The following is a 10,217-nucleotide window of genomic DNA, read 5'->3' on the forward strand; positions in this document are numbered from 1 at the left end:
TACAGGAACCTTAATTAAAATAAATAGTATGTGCTTACTAATTAATTTAAGAATTAATTGCAAGAATGTGTTGATTACTATTATGTTTATTGTTGATTGATTGGTTGGAGTCTTCACATGTTAAATTGATAAATCACGTAAAGTGTAAGAGGATACGCATCAAAATTCTTGGAACGTATATACCTTGAGTATGAACATATGGGGGGAGTTATGTAACTTTATATTTGAGCATAACTTCTACAGGGGTACAACTAGCTGCACTTTCTTTTGTTATTATTTATGTGCTGGAATTCCGTCACCAAGGTATGACATAGTAGGTGCCAATTGGGATAGCTGCCTGGATGGAAGTTCCATTTTAATGGGTTGTATTTTTAAGGAAGGAAACATGTTCGATGCGTAATCCAAAACTATTAATTAATAACTAATATTGCTATTAATCCAAAGGTAAGTTGTCTGTGACTGTATGACAATCATGTTTTATTACTATTCTTATTGATAGGATATTCATGTTAGTGTGGTGCATATGTACTCAGCTTTTGCTGATTCATGCTTTTGTGTTTGGCTTTCCTTTGATTGGCCCTACTATGACCCATTTATATGGTGAGTAGAGGGTTAAAATAAAGGGCAAGTGACAAGTACTTGAAGCATGAAGAGCATGATGGGAATGAGTGTCGAGAGTTACTTGTTATGTTTTCCTAGTTTTATGTTTTGAATTATTTTTTATGGACTAACCTTAATGTGTTTATTTTAAGTTGGATTTTAAAAGGGCCATGTTTGGAATGGTTCCAACTTGTGATTTAATTATTTTTATTTTGTTTTGAGGTTGTGAACTCAAGTTTTATTCTAAAAGTTGGTTTTTATTTTAGACTTCTGCTGTGTGACTTTGAAAAATAGCCTAAAGCCGTTATCACGGTGGTTATAATATTTTGGATATTTCCTTAAAATAGTTTTAATTAGAGTAAAAAGAGTATTTTAAATAAAGGGAATTTCTAGGGTATTACAGTACTTTTCACTTTTATTAATGTAGTTTATCCAGTTTCTCCTCCTATTCCTTAGATACCGTGAAAAAACACAAACAAGAACTATATTATGGGATAGAGGGAGTAAATTTTTTTTCATTTTTTTTGTAGATTAAAGTTACTTGAATAACTTTTGTTCCTAATTTATTTACTCCCTCTGTAAGTTGCGTTTGATAATTTTACGCGGTTATTAAGGAAAAAACTAGTTGTTAGGCTCGAGTGACGCCCCGAGTTACTGCATTAATTCCATATTGAAATCTTTATTTATATTTAATTTTGGCAAAATAACATGTAATATGGTAATAGCTCAGTGGTTAACACCATAATTTTTAACCTTAAGGTTGTGGGTTCAAATCTTGTACAATACATATTTTTAAGCACATGAAATGAAGACTTGATTATTTGAGTAAGGCGCCACATGGCATGTAGGCTTGCTCAGGAACGCCTTTGTGTCACATCATCATTTAATGACACGTCATTACCAATTAACAAATCATTCCAACTATTATTAAAAAGCTTGAAAACAAGATCTACTTCCTTACCATCTTAGTCAATAACAATTGATGTTATCTATGCATATAAATATAACTATAAATGGCATGCATCAATTAAAAAGGAAATATGAGATAAACAGTTTGAAAAAAAAAATAAGAGGAGTAAAATCAACATTTCACAAACAATAGAGTGTTAAAAATTATCTTTCTATATTCTTTATCAATTAGTAACATTATTTTTAACATTTATGCATAACATATATAATCGATGATAATATATTTCCTTTTATCAAGAAAGATGATAATATATTTCATAAAAAAAACAATTTAATCAAAGTGGTAACCCGGTGCAACGTCCGGGCCGCACACTAGTTGGTATATCAAATGTAACTTTTTTTTTTGGGTTTCATAAAAAAAAGTATATTCTCAATGGTAGCTATGTAATTTTGCACATTCTCAATGGTAACAAAATATTTGGCAAATTATCTCAAATAGCATTAATTTTTACAAGTTTTCCAAATATAACAATAATTTTACAATTAGCAACCAATTAGCTTAATTAAACAATAAATTAACCTAATAAAAAAAACCAGCCACCCTACTCCCCACCTCCACCTCGCGCCAGTGACCTCCACCAATTTTGTTTTCATTGAGAATTTGTAATTTTACATGGCTATCAATGAGAATTTTCAAAAAAAAAATGTAACATTTTTTAGAGAAAATAGATTGCTACAAAATATACATATTAAACTCCACAAATGGGGATGTAGCTCAAATGGTAGAGCGCCCGCTTTGCATGCGGGAGGTACAGGGTTCGATACCCTGCATCTCCATTTTTCTTTTTTTTTTTTTAATTTGTAAACCTACTTTCACTTTTTCCAGTTTCTCCCTAACCACCAAAACGGATAATGCAAATTCCCAATTAAACTTCCCGCCATAGCTGCCTGCTTCAAATTAGGGTTTCCAATTTTCCACCAACAATGGCAGTTCCTCTCTTCAATCTCGCTCCAAATCTCACCGTCTCTAAGCTATGCTTCGGAACCATGACTTTCAGCGAACAAAACTCGCTTCAACAATCATTTCGTCTTCTTGACACTGCCTTTGATTCCGGCATCAATTTCTTCGATTCTGCTGAAATGTAATTATCTTCTGAATTTTTTATCATTTTTATGAAAATTATAGTTCAATTGCTAATTGTTATAGTTATTTATGTATATGTTTTTGAGATTTTCTGTGTGATTTTGTTTGTGTTTCAATTTGGTGTGTGTGAATGTCTGTTGATTAGGTATCCGGTTCCGCAGCGTGGTGAGACCCAGGGAAGGAGTGAAGAGTATATGGGACAATGGATTAAAGACCGAAACATTCCGAGGGACCGTATTGTTTTGGCTACTAAGGTTAATATATTAAGCTTCTGGCATTTCTGTGAATTGTCTGTGCATAATTGTGATTGTCTTTGCTTAATTGACTGATTTTGTGCTCGATTGCACAAATTGAGTTACGAATTAATTTCGGGACACGCTAGGATAAAAACGCGGCCTTGTTTTGGGACAAAGGGAGTAGCATGATTAGGAAAGTAAGGCTAGGTTAGCTCAAAGATAAGGTCAATGCAAAGTATCCTTTGGTTGATAGCAAAGAACATTAGCTGAAAGTCTATCGCCTTTTTGGTTTCTTGCTGCAATGGTTGAAATCAAAAGAATTTTTATTTTCTCTGCTGCATCAATCACTGTATGAAAGATGATGTTTGCAGTTTCTCAAGGGAGCTGTGAAATTTACTTATTAGGTTATATGATTCACACATTATCCCCTTCACTAAGCTAATTTTTGATTTTGTAAACACTAGCTAAGAGCTACTGTTTCAACCATAAATGTTGCTTCCTCCAGTTATTTTGATTTTTGAAGCTACCAATATCACTTTTTCTGCCTCATATATTGTGACAAATATATTTTATGACGTGCTGTCTTGAAGATTTGATCCATTAGTTAAGCTTAGAGAGATGCTAAAATGTAGATTTTTGTTCTTTTGGTAAGTAAATATTTTACCCCGTAATTTTCTCATAAAATTCAATTACAACCTATCAATCGTGTAGTGGAGGAGTGAGGGATGCACTTTCTAGGAAGGATTCTCTGGTTTTTCCAGCTCATGGGCCAAAAACAACTGGTACTACATCTACTTGCAGTCCAGCCAAGCTCTATCTACATTACTGACTTTACTCTCTAAAATTTTTTTTGTACGATTTTGCTTTTATACATTTTGCTGTGCTAATGTTCAAAATCTTTTGAATTCGTTAGTACTTATTTCTGACTTGCTGTATAGTATAAGCTATAGCAACTGGTGCAGCAGCAGCTAGTTTCTCCTTAAATGTAAACCAATTATATGATCTTCTTAGACAGATAAGAAGGTGAGCGATGGATCTTTAGTTATTCTAAGGTGCAGTCATGATAACACGCTAGTTATGCACCTGGTACTGAAAATATAATCACAGAGTAGATGCTTGTGTCCCAGAACAGTCATTACAGATCAAACATCAATCGTCTGCTCAAATTCCAAACTTACAGAGTTTCCCTTTTGTTTGGAGCCTTCCTGTACATGAAAACCAAGCAATAATTCTACACTTGGTACAGAAAACCTTTTCCACACAAGTTAAGTCCAGGTCCAAGTCGTGTGAGAACCAAGAAATTCTGATAAGCATTTTTTTTCATTGAATATTTCCAGTTATCAGGCCAATTATTCATATGAATCACATCTTTGAACACATTCTTGATCCTGCATACACATTTTCTTGCCCAGCTGGCATTTTCTGCTGGAGGCTCATACCCCACCCAACTTGGTCCTTTGCTGCACACACAAAGGACACATCTAACCTGAAGTGAATCCTGTTTCCTGGCTACTTCCAAATCTTTCATACTGCAGCTTCATTCCTCCATTCATGCCTGAAACTTAGCCCTTTAACTTTTTTGGGGTAGCAGAGGGTCTCCTAATTAAGATAACCTGCTCCAAAAATGTCAACACTGCCATACCAAAGACAAGCTTTGCTCATAGCGCTAATTTTCTTAATAATGCCCGTTAGCAGTAAATATATTTCTAGAATTTAATTGCCGGACGTTTTTTCTTTAAATCAAGGAATCGCATGAATTTGACTTAGGACCTTTATTGACATTAGAAGGTTTGTGGTTTGTCTCTATCTAAATCCTTTATAACAACCAAGCTTTATTAGTGGTCTTTATAAGGGTGATCATTTTTTTCAAAGCAAAACTCTTATCATTAAAGACTAAGCCTTCTGATAGATACTGTTATTCAAAGTTTTCCTTCGCATTTCTTAACTTGTATAAACCTTCATTAGAAGGCCATCATCACACACCTTCCAACAACTTTAATTGTTTACAAATTTATTGATTCTGAAATCCGCCTTCTGCCTAGAGAGATTTTATTAACGTGATAGAATTGTCTTTTCACCCTGTTTGTAGCTTTGTCGCATATTTTTGAACGGATTTGGTTTTTTTTTCCTTCTCTGTTTAATCTGCAGGTTGCTGGGCCGTCTGGGCAGATGACATGGATTCGAGGTGGGCCAGAGTGTTTAGATGCAAAGAACATCACAGAAGCCATAGATAACAGGTTTGTTTCCATGCTCTCATATTTTCCCTTTCTTGTTTTTTCCTACCACAGTGGTCGTTTGTGACTGCTTATGTTTCATTTCTTCTTTTGTTTTATCTAATCTGCTCTAACAAATGTTCTTATTAACATTGCACAGCCTATTGCGCCTACAAACTGATTATATTGATCTGTATCAAATTCACTGGCCTGATCGGTTTGTATGTTGTCTTCTTTGTCCTCTCAGTTGTAACTGGTGGCATAATCTCTTTCTAGGTGTAATAAACAAATTATGGCTGCATGTTATAGTTACATTTGTCTTGTCCTTTTATAGGTATGTCCCCATGTTTGGAGAAACAGAGTATGATTCAAGCAGACAATACTTTTCAACCCCTATTGAGGAGCAGCTTCATGCACTTACCGGAGCTGTTGATGCTGGCAAGGTAGAGATTGTAGATTAAGCTATTTGTCAAGCTTCTAACAGCATTGCATGCTCTTCTTACATGTTAGTGGTATTTTGTTGTTGTAGGTCAGATATATTGGACTTAGTAATGAAACACCATATGGTGTGATGAAGTTCGTTCAAGTCGCGGATAGAATTGATGGCTGTCCAAAAATTGTCTCCTTGCAGGTTCCATTCTACTACCTCAAAGAAGGCTTGATCCTTGTTTGACTATGGCTATGTTTGGTAAATGGCTTTTTGGTTTGCTTTTGGCTTTTTTATGTGGTCAAACAGCCAAAAAATGAAAAAGCTGTTTGGTAATTGGCTTTTTAATCAGTGAAAAAGCTGGCTTTTAAGCCAAAATGAAAAAGCTGCTTTGAGTAGCTTTTTTTGTTGACTTTTGGCTTGTTAGCCCACAAATTATCTAATAAACAGCCAATAACCAACAATTAATTTACCAAACACTTTTGTAAACAGTCAACTTAAACAAGCAATTTCAAAAGTCATTATAAATAGCCAAATATTCCAGTTGGTCAAACAAGCCAAGTGAACCAGCCAATAGCCAACCGCTAACGGCCATTTGCCAAACAAGGCCTATGTCCTGCAGAATCTATCTGCTCTTTTTTTGGATTAAGATATCCAAGTGGTCCTCCCTCCCCTTCCTCCTACTTCTATAAAGTATAAACTCTGTAATACACAAAACTAAAAAAGTAGGAAACTAAAGAAAGTTGATGTTTTGAATCTATCTTGCTGCTCTAAAACTGTGGAAGATGTGTCCTAACAGTGAATCTTGGTCTACCAGAACTCATACAGCTTGCTCTGCCGCACTTTTGATTCTGCATTGGCTGAGTGCTGTCATCATGAGAGGTATGCTATCTTGAATCAATTCTATGCATGTGAAGTAGACGAATTCTTGTTGGTTGATGCCGAGATGAATAATATTCTGATAAAATTTTGATAGATTTATTTTGTGGTAAGAAATAATGTACTAAAATGCTAGTCGTTACTATTAGCATTAAGTTGTTTGCCTATTTTCTGTAATGTCATAAAATTTAAGCGAGCTTTATTCATCAAACCCCTTTTTTGCTTTTAGAATATCTTTTGTAAGCTTTGCTTCATGTTGTCTTGCTGCAAAATTTCTCCCAACTTTTGTTACTAAACTGTATTTGTCAGTTATATAATTAAGTTGCTACTTCTATGTGGCCTTTCGTTCTTTCTGTTTAACAGTGTGTTTGGATAAAGAAAGGGTAAGGAAAAGAAGGGAAGGGAGGAGAAGAGGAGGGGAGGGAAGAATGGTGAGTTTCCTTCCAAACCTCTCCACTGTTGGAAGGATCAATTTCCTACAATTTAATCCCTTCATTTCTCTCCCCTCTAATTCCCTTCCTTCCTCATTTGTTATCCAAATGAAAGATACCCCATCTCTCCATTTCTCTTCCCTTCCTTTCCCTCCATTTCCTTCTATCCAAATACACCGTAAATGCTTTACTTGAAATTCACTGTGATACTCCTGTTCAACCCTTTGCAGCATCTTCTTGTTAGCTTACAGTCCTTTGGCTATGGGCATACTGTCTGGTAAATACTTTGGAGATGATAGTGGTCCTGCAGATGCTCGATTGAATCTTTTCAGAGGTTTTTATATTCTAATTTTAAAATATTTTTTTTGGTGTTTAGAGAGCCACAAGGGCGGGGGTGAGAATCGAACCCAGGATCTCCTGGAATCGGGAGGGAGCTCTAACCACTTGAGCTATCCCTCACTCTCTTCTAATTTTAAAATATGACATCACACAACTTGATTTATACGCTGTAATCTGTATATTGATTTTTACACTTTTGGCAAGCAGGAAGATATTCAGAAGGGGAATCCAGATATAGCCTTTCCAATGCTGCTACAAAATTAGCCACTAGGGTACATATTTTTTTCCAGCTTCAGGACTTATCACTCCTGTTGATAACCTGTTCTTGCTCTATGTTGCTCACAAATTTCTAAACTCAACATGCAACTACAACTAGTTTGATCATGAATTATGATGTGGTTCTTGGAACTTGTAGCTACCTCCCCGCTGAGAACAAAGCAGTCAAATGTTTAATATTTTTTTGGATATGCTATTGAGCCTTGGCATTTTTTGTGCCGACAACTAGAGTTGTTAAAGCTTTCACTTTTACTGCAGGAGTACCTTCAAATAGCAGAAAAGTACGGCCTTCATCCGGTTTCTTTGGCAATTGGTATGCCATATCTCCCATTTTCACCTTCCCCTTTCCTTTCTGGTGCTAGTAAAATATGATTGTCTGCATTTGTATTGCATGCACTGACTTCAGTCAGTCCATCACCTTAATTCTTAGTTCTAATATTTATCTACTTTTGGCAATTACGAAGTACTAATCTCTTTGATTATTGACTCCTGTTTGGCAGCTTTTGTTTTGAAGCACCCCCTTGTAGCAAGTGCTGTTTTTGGAGCAACCAAGATATTGCAGCTTCAGGAGATTGTTAATGCATGTCACATTGAGTTATCAGCTGAAGTAGTTGCTGAGATAAACAAGGTTCATTCAAGATTTCCAAATCCATGTCCCTAGGATTGGTAATGTGAGATAATTTTCTTTTGTATTTAAATTAATTTATTTCTAGCCTTTCAATTTATGGCTTTGCTTGTAACTTATAAGACTTGTAAGTATGTGCATCTTTGGACTTTTGAATCCTATGTAATATGATAAACCATGAAGCTAGCCCTTTTGGTTCAGTTTGGCAAAATATTTTGAATTTTAACTAGTCGTATTACTCATACAAGCTTAGAAGCGCACGCAAATGCGTGCACGACACCTTTTGCCTCCTACTCCTGCCTATTTTTAAATGCTTCATTTTTCGAGAACTGTGTTTTTTTAAGTAATTCTATAAAGAAACAACTAAATTATTGATAAAATAAAAAATCAAAATTGTATAGACTACTCTTTACAATTGATAACATACATATAAAGATTTTTTCTGTTTAAAGGGGTTTACCATTTTTTTAAATGTATATAAGTTAAGACAAATTTTATGTTAAAGTAACCATCTAGATCTACTCCAAAAAAAAAAAAAAAAAAAAAAAAAAAAGAAAGAAGGTAACCATCTAGATTTCCCCTAGGTAAAAAAAATGTAATCACGTATATATATTTTTTAACTATCTAGATTTTTCCTAAAATAAAAAAAATGTAACCACCTAGATTTTTTTTTTTTTTTTTTTTATCAATTTAAGAAGATATTGTAAAGGGGGAATAAGTAGGAGTGACTTTTGATAAATTTTTAAAAAATATTTTATTATAAAAACCAAATTTTTGACATAGATTTTTTTGAAATATGTTTTGTTTCTAATTCTAAGAACTATTCGTGGCTAAAAGATAGATTTCTTCCTTTCTAAGATATGATTTTATTTCTCTTGTAGAAATATAATTATGTATTTCATTGTATAAATTATAAAAATTATACTTCGTATAATATAGAAGATAAATGTTCTATTATATAAAAATATCAATTTTGAGGTCTTTTCTCCTAAATAAATTTTTTTTTATTAGTAGAGGCCAACTTTATAGGGGAGAAATAGTAGGATAAACCTTAGAGAAAAAAAAAAGTAACATGGCTTTCCATAATTTCTTTAAAACCATCTACACTATTTTATTTTTTTTACAAAAAGTTTATAATTATTAAAACATGAATATCATCATGCCAAGTTGAAAAAAAAAACATTAGATATGAATGACTTGAAGTTGATGTGTGTGTATATATATATATATATATATATATATATATATATTTGAAACATGAACTTGATGTATATGGTGCTATATAAAGCGGTTTATAGATAGTAAGGGAATGGTTTTTTATTATTATTTTTTTTTAAAAAAAAATAATTTTAATAACAGGGTAATTTTCAACCAAAAAAAAGTGCTCCTTTAAAAATTAACATAGATAGATTTATTGTTAAGAGAAATTACTGTTACTAATAACCTATGATTTGTAAGTATAATCAGCAACAATTTACAATATCAAACATTCTCATACACTTGATTAACTTCTAAAAATCATAATTAATCATATAATCAACACATAATAACCAATGCAACAATATCCCTACCATGATACAGAGTAATTAAATGCGTGGTTGTAAAAAAACCATTAATTAGTTAATTACAAAGAGAAGAATAGAAATCATACCAAAAACAATGTTAGTAGGACTCATGGCGACCTTTTACTTACTTTTTTAGTAACAATACGAATCCAAATGCTTAGTATCAGTAAAGCTACAAAAGACGGCGCTATTTGATTCCCTTTATCATTCTCTATAATCTCAACATAATCATGCTGCCATACTAACACATGAATTTGTCTTGCCAAAATCAACTTTAATGGTCGTAACAACATTGTCAGTTACCTTACCAAAATTGAAACAAATAGAGAAACATTTTCCAATTACAGAGTATTATTTATTATTTTGATTTTTTTTTTAGAGTATAAATTTAATTTTGTAAGCTGTGAAAAAACTGAATGAGATTATGAGAATGAAATAGAAAAGAAGGGGTAACTGATTTTTTTTAATACTTGCACAATAGAGGAGAAGGGCTGAAGGAGTGAAGGGGTAATTGTATTTTTTATACATGCACATCCAATAGAGTAGGTAACTGTTTTTTTTTTTTTTTTTTTT

The 10,217-nt window shown here is 33.2% G+C and overlaps 1 protein-coding gene and 1 non-coding gene across 2 annotated transcripts; both read left to right on the top strand.

Annotated features, from left to right (window-relative positions):
• The first annotated feature begins 2,273 nt into the window (after positions 1-2,273).
• TRNAA-UGC (transfer RNA alanine (anticodon UGC)) lies at positions 2,274-2,346 on the top strand. The gene has a single exon. It is a non-coding gene; the product is annotated as a tRNA-Ala (tRNA).
• A 58-nt stretch (positions 2,347-2,404) lies between these two features.
• Positions 2,405-8,290, top strand: LOC145572298 (uncharacterized). The gene is made up of 11 exons (XM_081631292.1): positions 2,405-2,651; positions 2,799-2,907; positions 5,038-5,126; positions 5,263-5,319; positions 5,437-5,545; positions 5,632-5,733; positions 6,347-6,411; positions 7,070-7,173; positions 7,386-7,450; positions 7,713-7,767; positions 7,955-8,290. The coding sequence occupies exons 1-11, from the start codon at positions 2,494-2,496 to the stop codon at positions 8,113-8,115; spliced, it is 1,074 nt and encodes a 357-aa protein (XP_081487418.1). The 5' UTR covers positions 2,405-2,493; the 3' UTR covers positions 8,116-8,290.
• The last annotated feature ends 1,927 nt before the right edge of the window (positions 8,291-10,217 follow it).

Source organism: Chenopodium album, chromosome 12, assembly GCF_948465745.1.
Source record: "Chenopodium album chromosome 12, dcCheAlbu1.1, whole genome shotgun sequence".
Taxonomy (NCBI): domain Eukaryota; kingdom Viridiplantae; phylum Streptophyta; class Magnoliopsida; order Caryophyllales; family Amaranthaceae; genus Chenopodium; species Chenopodium album.